The sequence below is a fragment of the Eretmochelys imbricata genome, chromosome 3, assembly GCF_965152235.1.
Source record: "Eretmochelys imbricata isolate rEreImb1 chromosome 3, rEreImb1.hap1, whole genome shotgun sequence".
NCBI lineage: Eukaryota > Metazoa > Chordata > Testudines > Cheloniidae > Eretmochelys > Eretmochelys imbricata.
Window position 1 is genome coordinate 208,055,974 of NC_135574.1, and position 18,727 is coordinate 208,074,700.

At 44.8% G+C, this 18,727-nt stretch overlaps 2 protein-coding genes across 5 annotated transcripts in view; one reads left to right on the forward strand and one right to left on the reverse strand.

The window, feature by feature from the left end:
• Positions 1–447: 447 nt before the first annotated feature.
• Positions 448–9,911, reverse strand: MORN2 (MORN repeat containing 2). The gene is made up of 5 exons (XM_077812204.1): positions 9,725–9,911; positions 7,762–7,812; positions 5,554–5,660; positions 4,504–4,640; positions 448–670 (listed from the first exon to the last, which is right to left on the reverse strand). The coding sequence occupies exons 1-5, from the start codon at positions 9,909–9,911 to the stop codon at positions 568–570; spliced, it is 585 nt and encodes a 194-aa protein (XP_077668330.1). The 3' UTR covers positions 448–567.
• Positions 9,798–18,727, forward strand: part of DHX57 (DExH-box helicase 57) — a 31,117-nt gene continuing 22,187 nt past the window's right edge. For 2 of the 4 annotated variants that reach the window (XR_013345787.1, XM_077814173.1), the window contains exons 1-6: positions 9,798–9,855; positions 12,177–12,388; positions 13,937–14,089; positions 15,078–15,245; positions 15,973–16,811; positions 18,391–18,572. Coding sequence is in view for 3 of the 4 variants with exons in the window: in XM_077814173.1 (XP_077670299.1) it covers positions 12,186–12,388; positions 13,937–14,089; positions 15,078–15,245; positions 15,973–16,811; positions 18,391–18,572 (1,545 nt within the window). In the remaining variant the exon portion in view is untranslated. Of the gene's footprint in view, positions 9,856–11,467; positions 11,574–12,176; positions 12,389–13,936; positions 14,090–15,077; positions 15,246–15,972; positions 16,812–18,390; positions 18,573–18,727 lie in introns of all 4 variants that reach the window. The other 2 variants (XM_077814175.1, XM_077814176.1) reach the window with 2 other exon arrangements.

The window sequence follows — 18,727 nt, forward strand, 5'->3', positions numbered from 1 at the left end:
TATGGGATTGCACCAGGGGGACTAACTGGAGTGCTACTCTTGCACATGCTGGCACCGCAGTGGTGCGCTAGTGGCACTTTGTACAAGTGCAATCATGCTGTGTGTGTGCACGGTTGTGAGCGCAGCTGTGTGGGACAGTTGCTGGTTTTTTCTCTGAAACTTGCACCTATTAAGCGTAAAAGGGTCTCTCTCATTGATGAATGGTGTCTTCAGAGTCCTGTTGTCTTTGGAAACTCAAACTTGCTAAAATTCCTGTTACAGTCTCCCATAGATTTAATAACTAAATTATTTTCAAGACTAATTACAGTCATTAACGGCTCTGGTTTTAAATTCAACCCATTGTTCCACATCATTTGTTAGACATCCATAAAATGGAACTTCATAATGAAAAGAAAAACAAGAGAATGTTTAGTTTGGTTAATTTTATTTACAGTCTGTAGCCTGGGAAATTATTTCTAATAAATATGTTAAGACATCAGTTGCTATTGTGAACCTTGGTTACAACTATTAAGTCAAAATGCAGCACAAGAACAGTATTTAATACATGTTACCTTCAGTGCAAAATAGTTACATTTCCAGCTTAAGCTTCAGTCCTGGTGCTGCTGTGTAATGAAATGTGCCACTCCATTCCAGGCCTTGTGTATCTATAAATTCTCCTTCACCTTCCAGCCTGTAACAGTATAAAACCAATCTGTTAATGGAGAATGCAATCAACGTGCTGTGAATACAATGGTGAGAGCTCTAGAAATACCTAGATAGATCAACAGACCAGCAAGAGTTGGGGCACCAGAATCCAACACTCACCGCCACCCCACCTTACAGAGCAAGCAGGTCCCCTAACTTTTTCATGTGGTAATTATCTCCTCAAAAGCCTCAGGAGCCCTTCCAGTTTGTCTGATGTTCCTAAAACTCATGCTCCGGGAGCCAGAAAGGGATCTTTTCTGCCCAATATATTCAGGATTTTTTTTTTGTCTCCTTCATCTGAAGCATGTGGGATGGCCAAGGCTGGAAATGGGACATTGGCTGGGGTGGGCCAGGGCACTGAGGTGGCACCAACAAGTGTTCTCTTTCTCAGGTGCTGGGCTGGCTTGTTCTTGCTCACATGCTCAGGGTCTGACTGATCGCCATGTGGGGTTGGGAAGGAATTTCCCCCCAGGTCAGACTGACAGTGACCTTGGGGTGTTTTCGCCTTCAGCAGCACACGAGTGGGTCACTTGCTGGATTATCTGGATAGATCTCACTTAACTAACTCCCTGCCATTGCAAGGGCCCTGGGCATTGGTGCACCTGGGTCTCTCCTATTCTCTGCCTATGGTGCATAATAGCTTAGTCTCCTGTGGGCTGGAGTGCTTTGGTCTATTTCGTTTGTTGGGTTTAGTCTTTGGACGCTGGGTGGTGTCGGTGGTCTGTGAAATAAAGGAGGTCAGTCTAGATGATTGGATGGTCCCTTCTGGCCTCAAACTCGATGACTAAGCTATAAAAGCTCTGACCTAGGAGCCGGAAAGACTTCAACAGGGGCAATATATAGGGCAAAAGAAGTGGGCCAGTCAGGCTACACCTCCCTTCCCAATAGCCTAGTGGGTGCCCTACAACTTCCTCCCAGTAGGTGGCCTGTGAAGGCACACCATCCGTGCCCAGCCAGGATCTGAGGTTAGCTACACTCAGCTCCATGGAACTTACCCTGATTTTTATTAGTGGTATCCGCAAGATGCACATATACATAAAGCAAGTTACTGTGTGATCTTAATGCTGTAAACATAACGTTCCTTCTCCTTTCCCCATCCCTACCAATTCTCATTGTTATGGTGCGCCAAGGCAAAGCGCAGTGTTTTCTAGACTCCTGTGACAGCCATTTTGGACTCTCTCCTCAAAAAAGCACGTCTCTGTGGATATTTTAAAGCTCTGTTCAAGGTCAAAACATCTGAATACTCCCTCAGTGAAGCAATGTCTATGCTCCAATATGCCTTGGCAATGGAAAATTAAACTTTAAAAACAGTCCTGGGGGACCAGTTTCTCATTCACTTCTCAAGAGGAATAGTGGTGGCTGCAAACTGGCATGGTGGTATCTCAGTTTTCTCAAGGAATCCTGAGAGTTAGCAAGATAACCTAGAAAGGGTTGTCAGGGACCACAGGGTATTTAGAATTGCAAGCTAGCCTCAGACATTACAGAGAACTATAAAGACGGTGGCAAAGAAAACAGATTCTTTGAATGCCAGGAAGATTCATAGTATGTTGGGTCAGACGATGGTGGTAGATAACCAGCTAACTTCTGTTGTGGAGTAGCCAACCACTGGTCAACTGATCATATTCCAGGAGCTTTGTTACCAACTCCCCTTCACAAATTTTTTGCTCACACAGTGATCTCTGATATGTCTGAACAAGTTCACTAGCAAGGAATATTGCTAATAATAAGGAATATTGCTAATATTGCTGACATGTGGACCCAGAGCAACACCACACAATCCTTCCTGCAGCTAAGAGCATACTGGATTGACCACATATTCACAACTGATGATATTCATCCCTGTGCAAAGGGCCAACAGGAGACGTATGCACTACTTACATCTCACTTAAGGAGGTGTATGGGCATTGTTCTGGCCTAACACACACCCGGGAGCCACCATCTTGATGTATTTCCAAATGTCCTTGCCAAAATGGTAGGTACTCACTCTTTGTTCTCACAGAAAGCTTACGTCTTGCGTTTCATATCATAGTGCATACAAAATCCCTAAAATAAAGTTTAAAATTACAAACTCTGAACCAGCAACTACATATGCTGGGTGGTGTAATTTTAAATGGATTTTCTTTGTAAAGCGCTAAAATAAATGTGATATTACTTTTCCAAAAAATACTGGTTTGTTTTTAGGATACAGATTTGTATTTGGTATCTGATTGGATTCTGACAGCAGGGACTGATGCCTTAAAAATACCATAATCACTGGTCACATTACTAGCACTAGTGTATTCAGTTCACTCTGTGCATCACCAGCAAAACTGTATTCTGATTCAAGATTCTTCATTGTTTGTTAACAATACAGAAAAAATGCAGCTAGCTTTTCAGACGCTACACTGAGATGGTAGTTTAAAAAAAATAAAATCTTGTATTAACTTCAAACCTGAGCAAATTTGCCGAGACTCATTTAAGGAGAATGAATATGAACACTGTTGACATCAGTTTTAAAGTCAACTTTTTTGATCAGATCCACTTATTATGAAATCAAGATCCACTTTCTGTTTCAGGGACATACAATCTCTTCCTCATACAAAATCCCTCATTCACAGCCCTGCATCAACAGACTCAGCTGTTGTTTTATAAGGTCAGCACTACAGCTTTTTCATTAATCTGAATGATAAAAAAAATATACCTCCAGATGCAGCATTTCCTCATCACTTTGGAATCTAAACTTCTGTCTTAAAACATAGAGGAATAAGGAATGCAGGCCATACCTACAGACTGGGGGCAGTGCTTAATTTGTTATGAAAGAGCTCAAGCAATTTTTTTACATTCATAACTGATGCAGCAAGCCCAGGGGTGCCAGGGCTATGAACTTTCAAGGCTAGAGGTGCTGGCAACTGCTGGCACACATGAAGCACTGGCTGGGGGATTGGATCCTGTAAAGCAGTGACTTTGAAAAGGATCATAGCAGAGAAGTAACTCAATACCAATTCCTAGTGTGATGCTCTGGCAAACAGGGCTAATGCTATCCTTGGATGTGTAAACAAGGGAGTGGTGAGGAGGAGGAGTAGTGAGATGACTTAATCTCTATACACAGCATTGGTGAGACCGATACAGGAATACAGCGTCCAGTTCTGCTGTCTGCATTTTCAAAAGAATGCTGAAAAATTGAAGACGGTGGACAAAAGAACCACAAAAATTATTTCTGAGATGGGGAAAAGGCCTTACGGTGAGACAATTAAAGAACTCAATCCGTTTATCTTATCAAAAAGAAAACTGAGAGGTGACTTAATTACAGTATAAAAGTACCTTGACAGGGAGAAAATACTGGGTGCTAAAGGTCTTTTTAATCTAGCACATTAATCCCTTCTGACCTTAAACACTATGAATCTATGGCCATGTCTGTACGAATAGTTTGTCTAAATGAGCAGGTAGGGGGTGTCAATCTGCAATGCTTCAGTGGGGCCTGCACTAATTGTTCGTGTAGACCCTGCTCCTGCATGTTACAAGTTTTCTAATACTGCAGCTTCAAACTGCTGCACATCAATGCACACGAAGGAACTTTTAGTGCACAGAAACAGGGTCCACGTGGACTGTTAGTGCACAGTGTCCTGCAGCGATGCAGATTTACACCCCAACTTGCAAATGCTCATTAAAACGCCCTACAAAATGAAAAATTTCAAGATGGCCTCATCCTTCACTGGCTAGAGAAAGCTACTCCCACATTCAGTCAACTTTGTGTGGAGATGTAGTATGTTGCAGTATTAAAACCCACATGTTTGGAGGGAGCAGCCTAAACAACTCTTGTGTCTTTGGTGTTAAGCTTACTTGTTTTCACTGAAATTTCCAATGTACTTTGCTCCATTTGGAAATGAATAGGTTCCTAGTCCATGAAACATGTTGTCCTTGAACTCGCCTTCATAAACTGCCCCTGAAGGATGTTCAAGCCTTCCAATGCCATTCATCTATGTTTAACAAGGAGTTGAGGAAGAGGATTAATACTTATTCTTAAAATATTGATGTATACCCATGTCTTCAGATAATTTTCTTTGAATGTACTCCATTATTAAATAAAAACAGGCAGGGCACCTAATACTCTTTAGGGATTACCCAGGCTCAGTTGTGTAAGGTTTTCAGATGGGTCTCAGAAGTTTTTGGCCAAAGTATCTATACAGTAAACCCTTCTCTTACGAAAAGTGTCATGGGATCTTTTGTGTCCATTCAGCAGAGAGTCTCAGCTTTTAAACTCTCATCCCAAACCTTAATAGAATGGAAATAAGAAGTTAAGAGAAAAGGCGTGTGCATTTCTTTCTAACTTCATAATGCCTATAATGGTGTCAACAATGCACTCCAAGCAATGCATACCCCAAAAGCAATACAATACACACCCCATAGGCCATACATACCTCAGCTTCATCAAACTTGCATCTACTACAAAACCTTAACAGTTTACTTGTTGCTGTTGATGCTCTGTTTACTCTTGCATTTCTCTCAGCTTGGACAATCAAAATGGATAAGTCAGTTTCCCTTTGTTTAAAATTCTTTTAATGTAGCTTTTTTACTGAATTATCTTTAAAAAAAAAGCCCAACAGACTAAAAAGAATGCCATGCCAAACCAAGTGTTGCCAGGAGAGGCTCCTTTCTAATTGCATTGTTATTTGTCTAATTACAGGGGCTACACACTCTGTAGCACCAATTTTTTTCTCAACAGCAACAAAAACCAACTTTTCCGATATTTACTCATTTTGTCTCAGTAATTCAGAAAGACAACCCAAGGCTTATTCTTTAAAACTAGATAACCAGTGGGAAACAATAGACTATTCATTAATGGTAACTGGAAGCTCCACAGAAGTTTAAAATAGAGAACTTTTAAATTACCTTATCGTTTTTCCAGTTTCCTGTGTAAGTAATTCCATTAGGGGTGGTATGAACTCCACCTCCATGCCTCTCAAGAGCACCATCAGGTGTTCTTATACACTCACCATCTAAAACGAGTGAATCAAAAGAGTAGTCCGAGAAACCTTGTTACTTTCAATATATTGAAATTCAAACAGTCATTTCCATTTGAACCAGGCAGTATTTAACTAAAAAACTTAAATCTTAGAATAAATCTCTAGAAGTTAAAGATGCAAAAGACCTATTAGGTCAGAGAGAGCAATTATTAATTATTATTATTATTATTTAATCCATTTCACTCCCTGTGCAGGATTGTTTCCTACAGGATTTGTAGGGGATCATGCATGTCATGCAGAAGGTCAGCTCCAGCTGGGGTGCAGGGTCAGCAGCCGCACCACGTGACTGGGCCCTGCTCTGGCTGGGGCGCAGGGTCTGGGACCACTCTACGCAGCTCCTGGAAGCCGCAGCATGGACCCACTCCGGCTCCTAAGCACGCCAATGGGAGCTACAGGGGCGGTGCCTGCTGATGGGGCAGTGTGCAGAGCTGGCTGGCTGCGCCTCTGGGTAGGAGCCGGAGAAGGGACATGCCACTGCTTCCGGGAGTTGCTTGAAGTAAGTGCTGCTCGGAGCCTCCACCCCTGAGCCTTTCCTCACACCCCAACCCCCTGCCCCAACCCCCTCCCACTCTCCAAACACCTCAATCCCAGCCCGGAGCACCCTCCTGCACCCCAAACCTCTCATCCCCAGCCCCACCCCAGAGCCTGCACTCCCAGCCAGAACCTGCATCCCTTCCCACAATCCTGCCCCAGCCCTGATCCCTCTCCCGCCCTCCAAACCCCTCGGTCCCAGCCCAGAGCACCCTCCTACACCTCAAACTCCTTATCCCCAGCCCCAGCCAAGCCCACACCCTCAACCAGAGCCCTCACTCCCTCCTGCACCCCAACCCCAATTTTGTGAGCATTCATGGCCCATCATAGAATTTCTATTCCCTGATGTGGCCCTCGGGCCAAAAAGTTTGCCCACCCTTGGCCTAGATGATCAGAATGGTCCCTTTTGGCCTTACATTTTATGACTGGGCAACAGGGGATGGAGCACTTGATGATTCCCTGTTCTGTTCATTTCCTCTGGGGCACCTGGCATTGGCCACTGTCGGAAGACAGGACACTGGGCTAGATGGACCTTTGGTCTGACCCAGTATGGCCGTTCTTATGTCTCTATATTCGCAGTTATAAGTGCCACTCAAATATAGGACAATCTGGTGGCCTACAATAATAAAGTTCTATGCTGCCATACAGGAAATTCAGATTGAATTCTCAGATATGTTCTTCCACTCCCTTGACCAATATGGACTAACAAAGGAGTCACACCTGAGTCTATGAGCCTAACCTTGCACCATTGAGGTCAATGGGATTTTCATTGCTGACTTCAATGGAAGCAGAATTAGGTCTTATCAGAGAATTGCTTTGCATCACGTAGTATTGACTCCACTGGCTGACTGTGGTCCTAATGCGAGAATCAGATCAGTGTGTGCGGAGTGCTGCATCAGTGCAAACCCTACTAATGTCAAAGGACCTTCGTACAGGTGCAGGAGTCTCCCAGTGCAGCGCTGATTGCAGGACTGGGGTTTGAAATGGTAAACTCTCAGAATCAAAACCTGGCCGCACTGAGGTCAGTTGGAGTTTTGCCATTGACTTCAATGGAGCCAGATTTTTTGCCCTGAAAGTAGTTCCATCCAGTTTTCTCAACCAAAGCAATCGTGTTTTAGGTAAACAAAGTCTTAAGGTTTGGAATAACTGGAGGGAATGCTAAGAAAACAAATTCACTTATATTAGTTTCCACAAATCTTTAGGGATTTTAGTTTTAACAGTAAGCAAGACGTGTTGTTGAAACAGTTTCTCTTTTCCCTTTTAAAGAAAGCATTTTGGTTTAAAAATCTGACCTCTGTCAGGGCAATGAAGTTGGTATATAGAACATTTTTGATACCATAAACTCAGTTTTAATGAGGATGACTAGATGTCCCAGTATTAGGGGCTTTGTCTTATATAACCAACTATACCACCTCCCTTGCCAAAAAAGTGTCTCCATTTTTCACACTTGCTATCCGGTCACCCTAGTTCTGACATATTTTATCAAATTTTTAAATTACAGTCAACAAGAATAAGTAAGCATTAACTCTCAAGAATTTCTTACCATATTTGTCATTATTTGGAAATACAAAAGATATTCTATAAACTTCAGGACCTGTTAAAAGAAAAGGTGTGTCATTATTTTACTTTCATTTTGGAATCCAAGTCTTTAAACAAACTAGAATCAATCAATAATATAATTGTATTTATAAAATGTGCATATTCCTCCTCCAAGGCACTCAGGGTACTGCGTGATACAAATTAATGAGAACAAAGTCAAATACAAGAAAAACATAACGAAAAGAAACACTCAACCTTCAGGACAGACACAAATGTTAGTGTGCTGTACAAAAAGAAGGGAAAAAACTGATAGTTGGGGAAATGTAATAAACATAGGACCGACAGTAATCACAATAAAAAAAACCCTTTGAAATAAAAAAGTTGAGGGTTTTTTTTCTTTCTGAAATGTGGGGAGAGATGAATAATGACAGATGTTTCAGACAGTGAGTTCCACACTTTAGGACCCACCGCAACAAAAGCACAGCCTTCTGCAGCTATCAGATCCAGCTGTGGGATGGTTAAAAGGTGGGCTTCATGGAGGGTTGCCAATGCTCCAGGGTTGTCCTGGAGTGTTCAGGAATTGAAGATTAATCTTTAATTAAACATTATGTCCTGTGATGAAGCTTCCAAGCAAAACTGGCAACTCTGGAATCCAGGTACTCATCAGAATGAGGTTCACATGCAAGATAGGAATTATAGCTAGAGCCTACATGATGGTGTAAAACTTTATAAAGCCAGTAATAGTGTAAGGGCAATTGACCACTTTGTCTAGGCAGCCCATACACACAGACCAGTATGGGGGTACTCTGCTCAGAACTGCAGAGGCCCCTGAGCAAACCCGATGCTACCTGCTGAACAAGCTGCACTTGGACGTCTGCGCTAACCCCTGCAGCAGCGGGAAGGAGCAGGAATCTGATCCTGTGTTCATAAGGTCATGTGTTGCTATTGTCACCTTGCCATGGGATTAGGGTTACCCATGTTGGTTGGAGGGATTCCTGGAGGTTTCATCACAGGACACAATCCTTAATTGAAGAGTTTCAGAGTAACAGCCGTGTTAGTCTGTATTCGCAAAAAGAAATGGAGTACTTGTGGCACCTTAGAGACTAACCAATTTATTTGAGCATGAGCTTTCGTGAGCTACAGCTCACTTCATCAGATGCATACTGTGGAAACTGCAGCAGACTTTATATAATTATATAATATATATATATTTATATATATAATTTATATAATATAAAGACTCATCTTCCACTCCGGGAGACTCCCGGACAATCCTGGAGGGTGGCACCCCTGCCCGGGATCCGTGATGGCCCGGCCTGCAGGGGGCACATCTGGCTGCAGGGCGCCGCGGTTCTGAACGGCCTCAGCCTGTGTGAATTGCCAAGCGGGCCCGGGGGGGGTCCGGGGGGAACGGGCTGTGGAGGGGGGCCGGGGGGGGTCGGGCTCTGGCGGGGGTGGGGTTTCCGGGGGGGGGGCGGGCTCTGGCGGGGGTTGGGGGTCGGGGGGGCGGGCTGTGGAGGGAGGTCCGGGGGGGCGGGCTCTGGCGGGGCTGGGGGGTCCGGGGGGGGCGGGCTGTGGTGGGGGGGTCTGGGGGGGCGGGCTCTGGCGGGGAGGTTCCGGGGGAACGGGCTGTGGTGGGGTTCCGGGGGGGTCGGGCTCTGGCGGGGGGTCGGGCTCTGATGGGGGTTAGGGGTCCGGGGGGGCGGGCTCTGGCGGGGGTGGGGGGTCCGGGGGGGGCGGGCTGTGGTGGGGGTTCTGGGGGGGCGGGCTCTGGCGGGGAGGTTCCGGGGGAACGGGCTGTGGTGGGGTTCCGGGGGGGGCGGGCTCCGGCGGGGGGTCGGGCTCTGATGGGGGTTAGGGGTCCGGGGGGGGCGGGCTGTGGTGGGGGGGTCTGGGGGGGGACGGGCTCTGGCGGGGGGAGTCCGGGGGGGGCGGGCGGGCTGTGGCAGGGGGCGGGGGGCTCTCACCGGCCATGCCTGGGACGCGGTGTCTGCGGTTGCTATGGGGACAGATTGACTCTTGCACCGGAAGTAGAAGGCATTTCGCTTCCGGGTCGGCGGTGCCTGCGCTGGGCCGGCTGCGGAGCCAGTTGTGACAGGTGGGTGTAGCGGCGTGTCCCCCACGGGCGTTTTTGTTTGGGGGGGGCTCCCCCATGCGCGTGTTATGTGGGGGGCGGACTGATCCCATGGGCGTGCTGTGGGGTGAGGGTCTGTCCCGCGTGGGGCGTGGGGGGGTTATGTGCAGGTGCCCTACGGGAATGAGGGGGTCCCGCGGGGGGCGTTACGGGGGGGGGTCGTGGTGCGGGGCTGGGGGGGTCCCGCGGGGCTGGGGGGCGTTATGGGCGGTGCCGGGGGGGTCCCGCGGGGCTGGGGGGCGTTGTGGGTGGGGTCGCGGGCCGGGGCGGGGCCGGGGGGGTCCCGCGGGGCTGGGGGGCGTTGTGGGTGGGGTCGCGGGCCGGGGCGGGGCCGGGGGGGTCCCGCGGGGGTGGGGGCCGGGCCGGGCCGGGGAGGGGGGGATCCCGCGGGGGTGGGGGGCGTTATGGGTGGGGTCGTGGTCGTGGTGCGGGGCTGGGGGTGTCCCGCGGGGGGCGTTATGGGTGGGCTCGTGGTACCGGGCTGGTGGGGTCCCGGGGGGGGTGGGGGGCGTTATGGGGGGGTCGCGGGACGTGGTGGGGGGCTCTCGCGGCGGGTGGGGGGTGTTATGGGTGGGGTCGCGGTGGCGGGTGGGGGTCCCATATGGGGCTGTGCTGTCACTGGGAGTGATCACGTTGGTTTTATGTCTTGTACTGGATGTGAATTTCCCCCCCCGTCCCCCCCCCCCACCTGGAAGGTGTCTTAACCCACTGATATGTCAGCCCCAACAGTGACCGTGACCAGCATCAGGCACCTTTGCTTGTACCCAGTGCTCCTGCTGGGGGCCCTGCTCAGGCTTCGTACCTCTCTAGCGCGGCCTTGCAGCAATGCTGCCCACCTACGCGCTCCCTGCTCCACTCTGGAGGGGCAACAGCCTCTCTTTAGCTGAGATAGCGACTCGTTTCCATTATAAGACTCTGTTGTAGAGTAAGGCTGTGTCTGCACTGCAGCTTATGTTGGCAAAACTTATGCCACTCGGTGCAAACAAACCACTCCCCTGAGCAACATAAGTTACGCTGACATAAGCGCTCGAGTGCATAGCGCTATGTCGGCAGAAGAGCTGCTCTCACCGACATAGCTTCTGCTGTTTGCTGAGGTGGTTTTATTACGCCGATGGGAGAGCTCTCTCCTGTCGACGTAGAGCGTCTTCCCCAGATGTGCTGCATCGGTAAAGTGTAACATTGGTTTGGATAATTGCCAAGTAAACAGTCTTTGTGATCGCATATTATGGCAGTTGTCTTTGCCGTTTTCTTTTTTTAAAACTGGCTTATTGAATTCCGCAATGAGAAAACGTCCTGTAAAATCAGTGTTACAGTGAACAGCTATTATTATAGGGTGTTAATTATGTTGGGATATGCAACAAAATACAGATGTTCCACATTTTGGTCTTCTGTCATAGGTTTTTAATGGCTTGTGTCATGAAATGGCAGGATTGAAGGTTGAGTGGTATGGTTAGACTCATGTCTTCTCCACTAGACTACAGTGCCTCATGCAGATTGCTTTAGATCTCAGTTTAGAGAGTCCAGGTATGCTCCCAGAGGAGAGGACTCTACCCACAGATCTTTCCCTCCCATACAGAAGAGGTCCACAACCATGTCTGTGGCAACATCCTCCCAGATTCCAGAAGGCACTCAGCAATATGGATATCTACTTAGGGCAGTGAGCAGGCTAAAGAAGAGCTGAGGTAGGGGAACATGCATCCTCATCCTTCCCAGCCCTGCAAACTTTAGGGTGGAAAAGTAATAAAGACTGGACACCTCTCCACAGTGGAGATCCCCTTTAAGGGTTGTCCCTGGGTCATCTGTGCCCTAGAAAGTTCCATCGTTGTGTCCCCATTAGAATTGCAGTACGAAAAAGTGGGGCCAAAGCTTCCAAGGAGGCAGGACTCCTCGCAGAACACTGTGGCCTCTCACTGATCCCTCTAAGATGAATGCAGATCCATTGGTTCTGTGTATTTCAAGCAGGGGTAATTCCTGGTGAGCTCAGTTGATGCAAACCCCAGCTTGCACTCATGAATGCTTAAGGGTCGGCACCGATGGACTCTGGCTGAATGGATGTGAATTCTAAGTTTCCATGAGGCCATAGCTGTATTTTACAACAACTGTTGTAGAAGAGTATGCTTGGTGCTTGGACCTATGAATTAGACAAGGCATAGTTTCTAACAGACCATTTGTTAACAATACCCTTTATTGTACCATATAAATAAGAGTATGATGTGCACCAAGAAACATGGACTGTATTGCATAATTATAAGAATATTTGTTTAACCTTTTTTTTTTCCCCTTAGTAGGAGAAAATGAGTTCAGCGGGGAAGAGAAGAGGAAGGCCGAATAGAGGCGGAGGAAGAGGACGAGGCAGAAGCAGAGGAGGAGGAGGAGGAGGAAGAGGCAGAGGACAATGTAACAAATCTCATGCTGGTGGAAATAAGAAAGGGTCAAGCAAAACTTGGGATGATGGGGATGACTTTTGCTGCTTTGAGGAACTGCCAGTTGCATCCAGGTCATTATTATTCATTTTCTGTGTGACTAAGATTTGTGGGACACTTCAAATCCACTTTTTGAAAACCTTTGAATGTTTGGAAATGTAAAGAGAATGGGCATTCTTATACTTGGGAAAGTTTCCAGTTAACTTATTTTACATAATAAGAAACCTGGGTAAACAGCTTAGATTAAAGCACATACACATAGAATAACTTAAAAAGAAATACAGACAAATGCTCTTCAAATACTTCTTGTGTGTGTATTTATTCTCTTTCAAGTTAGCGCCAATGTAAAAGCCTCCCTTAACCTGTAAATCAGGGCCTGTATTTCTTGCAATTAAACAAGCGATTTTGCCACAGTTAAGCAGGTTTGGATAGTTCTTGCTGCATTTTTTAGACCATTGTTACCTGAGTAATTGTTGGTGTAGTTTTCATTGCAGTTAACCACTGAAGATAATGTTTCAGAAGAGAGTAAGGTGGAAACCCCTGAGAAGTTGTTATGCACAGTGAAATTATAGTGCCTAAATGGAGCTTTTAAAATGACCAGATTGGTGCTGAACTTTGCCTGTAATTGCTAGCTTTCAAGTCCCAGACGCTAGTTCTGGTCTGACCTTCAGGTGAGGGCGGAGCAAGTTAACCTGATTTCACACATGGGGGTAAGTGAGGTTTACAGAAATTAGTGAGCCATCAAATAAATCTCAGCATAGAGTAGTGGGATGTCTCAGCAAATGTTTGTAAATTTTAAAGTCTTAAGGCTAATTGAGGGAGGAGTTGGAAAAGCACAATAGGATTCAGGATCTCTGGCTCCAAACTCTGTGCTCAGTTCCCTGGGATTTACACACACTCTTCCTGCTGCTTTTGGCAGTGGCTTAGTGGCACTCTTTCTCTCTGGTACAACTTATTTTCACCACAGCAACTATATAACACTAGTCTGGAGCAGTCTTCTTACTGGCAAATAACAATAGATGGTACAAATTCTAGAAAGAAGAGTGGACAGGCCTTATAATCAGCTTCCATTTAAAATGTAAATGTTGAAAAAGTGAATTTTCATGTTAAAATAAAAATCTAAACTTACAGGCAAAGAGTTCTGCTTTGCATATTGAATTACCAGTCCTTTAAAGCTAACTTCTCCTCCTCAAGTTTTACGCTTCCAAGTTTAAAGCATGTTTTAATGCAAATATATGATAGCTTTTGGTCTGCCAGAAAGTCTTTTTATCATATAATCTTAGTGTGCGTGCATTATTGTCAGATTTTTTTTACACAAAATGTATTCTAGCCAATCTATACTTAAACATGCTTGGCTGTATTGTAACCACTGATGATTTTATCTAGCCAAATGACTTGAAAACACTGAGGATCTGACATAAGACCAAAAAAAGTGTATTTGTTGTTAAAGACCCTCCAACACATAAACAGAATCAAGTGTCCCATTGTGCCTGTGTGTTGAAGGGAGCCTTCACTTTAATCCTTCTGTTGGATTCTTGATGTTGGAATCTGATTAGTCTGTATAATTTCAGTTACATAAATAAACGTGGAATTTGTGTGTGGGTGTTTTTTTTAATTTTTAGAACAAGCTGCGTTATCAGAAGAGGAGAGCAAAGCAAACAGAGACCTGAAACGAGGATGCCTCTGCAGACCATACATATGACATCTGAGAATCAGCAAAGGGTGAAAGAACTCCTCCGAGAACTGCAGGGACAAGAGCTGGCTGCTGGTTCCGAGTTAGTTTAAACAAACAAAACCATTCCTGGCTAGATCAGTTTTTTTACGTGTGTACCTTTGCTTAGAGGAGAAATATTTTGCATGTGAAAGCCTCTAACCTTTTCCATCATTCACTGGGCACTGTTGTAATATGTAATGATGTGCCTTAAAGTCGGGAGCCAAAAAACCCCACAACTCATCTGTACTATATATTTCCATAGTTGCTATGTTGGAATAGGTTTCCTAAAAAAATTTCTTCCTTTCCTTTTGGCAAACTGGTGTGTAATATTACTGTTGCTATGAAATGGCTACTGTGTTCCACACCAGAGATCATTCCCTCACGGTGGCATTGTGTGGTGTCTGAAGTGCTTTGGGATTTCTTTAGATGAAAGGAACTATCCAAATGTAAATTGTTAGAAAATGTGCACCATTCTAATGCTTTTAAGCACTCTGATTTACCACCACTTCCAAAAGTAATTGCTTGTTCCTTTTTTCTTTAGAGTTGACTTGAAAAGCAGAAAATGGCTTTGTTCCTTTTTCTCTTTTGTTGTTGTTGTGCTTTATGAAGTATAAAGAAGTCCTTAGTTTTTATTAACTTCAGAATGATCAGGAATATCAAATTTGATCTTCCCTGTTTTGCTGATGGTCATTCTTGAAGGTTTTTGATTTCTTTGCACTCCTGTAACAGATCCATAGAAATTCTTGACTTCTCTAGGAAATGTAGCCAGGATTCCTAAGTTGTGGACAAGAATTATTTTAAAAAATCATCATTTCAAATGTTTGCTGCGTACAATATTTTTGCTTTTGAAATTGCATTCTGCCAATTAGTGGTGGCCATAACTCAGTTATGTGTAATGTATAACATTTTAGCAGACAAGCTATTCTAAATAAAAGCAGCATGTTATTAAATTTTCCCTTTATTTGAAACACCATAATTTTGAATCACACACACACCCACCCCGAATTAAAATGTATAATGCTATTATTGATTTGATATCTCTTTATCAGAATGGCTGCATCAGATGGTGATGATGAACCTGATTATTTTGATGACGTGTCTTGCTGGTCAGCAGACGAAGAGATTTCTGAAGTAACTACAAGGGTGGTTTCTGAACCAGATGAACACAAAATGGTGGAAAGTGAGGTGTCTTCATTTGCTGTGCATAAACTTTCCAGGTGATTCCGTTCACAATAAATAATACGCTTGCACTCCTGGAAACTGTACTTTTGTTGACTTCGGTGGAAATTCTGCATGCAGAGGACTAACAGAATCAGCCCTTTTGTGAATGCGCTTAAAATAACACTTAAATCATTCCAGTCTTGCAGCAGTAGCTACGTTTGGTGGTTTCAGTTGTCTCTCCAAGAAACAGAAAAAGATACTGTAAAATCTAATATTCAGGATAGTCAATGGAAATGGAAAATATTTGTATTCAATTTTGGCAGTTCCAATGGGCAAATAGCAAATATTTCTATACAACGTAGAATTCCTTTGTCATTATAGTTCACACAGGGTACCTTGTAAGCAGTCATCAGCTATTTTTTTGTATGTGGAAGCTTTCTATCTCTAAGTAACTAAACTTTTTCTGAAGAGTTGACTTTGCACTGTATGGTTTAATAATCCTGTAGCTGTCATGAGCTACTTTCTGAAATGTGGAAGGTTCACTGAATGGGTGAATCCATCATGGACTGGCTAAACAGTGGACTTCTGTTTTCATAGTTGCCAGTCTGGCACCTCCCATGAGCACTAAAATTCTCTCAAAATATTTCAAACAAAATAGTAATGATGTCTTATTCCGTATAAGCTTATATTAAATTAGTTTAATTGAATAGATCTGAAGTTACTTCATATTTCATTGCTTTTTTGTCATTGCCTTTTGCAATTTTTTCCTCCATTCTGCTGTAGGTATGGCTTTGATAATGAGCGCTGTCGGACAATTCTAAGATCCTGCAATGGTAACATTGGGGCATCCTTGGAACACTTGCTGTTGCAGTGCTTTTCAGAAAAATACGGAGAGAGGATGCAAATCTCAGAAGCAGCTGTTCAGGCCAGTATAGAAGAATGCTTGGAACAAAGGCAAGAAGAGGCTTTTGCTCTCCATTCAATCTATGGAGAAAACTTTGTAGAAAGAATTAAAAACAGAGTTTGGATATTTGGATTGGAACTGGAGCACCTAACAAATAAAGTCAGCAAATCCAAACAAAGGGATAGTGCTGCCAAAGATGTGGAAAAACAGACTTTAAATAAAGTCTGTAAATTTTACCTTCAAGGGGGCTGCAAGTTTGGCTCAAGATGCAAATTCCAACATGAGACTCCTCCAAAGCACCTGCCAAGAACATTACAGAATTCTGTGGATGACGCTCACCTCAGATCTAATGGCGATACCTCTCCTTTGTACGAACTTGAAATCAGATTTCCTGAGGATAACAAATACCCATATCAGGCACCCATTGTGGCATTTTATTCCACCAATGAGAATCTACCTCTGGCATATCGTTTACACATTGCTGAATTCCTCTATGGAAAGGCCTTGATGTCTGCAGAGGCTAATGAACCAGTTGTGTATTCTTTAATAACCTGTTTAGAGGATGAATCGGAAATAACTGAGTTACTTACTAATACTTACCACAAGTATAGTGTCCCTCCTATGTCCCTGCTGGACATGCCCTCAACAAGAACCCGTACAGACTGTCATAAACAAGCGTTTCCAGATAGTTCACCTGTTTCAAATTGCATGTCAGAAGGTAAGGACAGTGTCATAAAAGCTTTTCTTTTGATGGTGGGAGTACGTCTAGAGGCTAAAGCCAAGGTCAGACTGCTTGTCCCAGTGCTTCTGTTACTGACCGATTTTGAAACATTTAAAAACTTGAAAAATTCCTAGGCAAAAAATAGAAAGACTTCATAAAGCTGGAGTTAAGGCTGAGCAGGTGTTTCACCCAGTTTTATAACATTCCTAATGATATCTCTCATTTGTAAAATTGCTCCATACTGCTGGATGGATTACACAGGCAGTAACTATAAGCAGAGAGAGTCGTCGGACCACATTATTGGTCACAGGAGTGGCAGTCGCCCTGTATACGTAAGGCCTCGTGGACATCCTGGATAATCTTTTGAAGATTCACGGCAGTGACACGGGAAAGTGTCGCTTTTTTTCACAGAATACGCATGGCTGCTGAGTCCCTCTCAAACTGCTTGGACTCTTCCAGCAGCAGGGAGGCAGAAGCCCTGGTCTCAGGCACATAGTGCATGGCAGTGCCATGCTGGAGCAGCACTCTGGGGGCGAGCGGAGCAGCCTGTTGTCTGCTAGGCACACTAGCCAGCAGTGCTGCTGCTTGGAGTGTGTGCTACAAGCTGCACCGAGCACAAGGCTGGTGGGCACGGATGGCCGCTTCTGCCTCCCCGTGTCCTCCTCCCGAGGCAATGGTGATTCACGTGCCAAGCAGTGGCAGCGCTGGGTGCTGTGCCTCACATAAAACAGGCCACTGAATCTGTTCCTCTCTCCTCCCCTCCACAAACTGCATCCATTTTTTTTCAGGCAGCAGATAAGTGGAAACGGGCATCTTCATGCACTGGTCTTGTGCTCAGTGTGGCTGTGTGTTCCACGTGGCGGCAGCGCTGGCTGCTGTGCCTTGCATAAAACCGGATAAAACCAAGTCCCCATCCAGCCTGCTGTCCGTCCTCACCCCCGCCCCCGTTCTGCTGCTACTGCTGCATGCAGCAAGCTGCCCTGAGCACAAGGCCAGCTTGTGCGGATGCACCTTTCTGCGTCCCTGCTGTTGGAAAAATTGCAGTGTTGATTTCTGCACAGTCTGTGAAATTGCGATGTGCACAGGGCCTTACCTACAAATAAAGACTATATTCCAGTCCCCTGTCTGGAACTACTCATAACTTTCCAAAACTCAGTTGTTGAGATGGAATGTTCCAGAGCTGGTCTCTTCTCTACGGTGAACTTTCTTGGGAAAAAAACTCCTACACCATTCTTTTTGAGCGCATGGACAGTGGCAATGTGACCTTCCCATTACATTTTAAAAACATCTAAAAACAAGGTTACTCTTTTCAACAGCTCAGATGTAGATGTGGCTGGGTTTCGGAAACTGAATCTTAGTCTGGTTTTCAAATCAGTTTTTTTATGTTATAAAACATTTGCTTCTAGCTCTGGTAATGTTGGATCTTAAAACTTAGGGCCAACTAGTCACTTGGTGTAGTACTGCTTTTTTTGGACAGTGGTCCAGGACTGAATATAGGAAGTCCCAGGCCTCAAACCAGTGTGCGTCTCAATCTCTGCAGAGAGTTGAATGTTAAGGTGCTTTTTTCTGTCTCAAGTCACAGAAGAGTCTGAACCTGAGAATGATGACGATGAGGAGGAAGAGGAGCCTGAAACAGTTATTGTGGAGAATGAGAGTTATGTGAACCTCAAGAAGAAGCTTTCCAGAAAGTATGACATGCAGGCAAAGTCTGTGTATAATGAAAATGTTAAAATCTGCAAGCAATTCCGAATAAAGCAGGTACAGTGCAAAAAAAAAAAAAAAAGATCCATTTGTATTCTGACTTTGTGATATTTATTTTAAATGACAAACTGCCTCTCAAGCTATTCAGCTAAGTGCAAAATTAGTTATTTTGCTAGGAGATAAGATAACAGATTGTTTAGAACACTTTCATC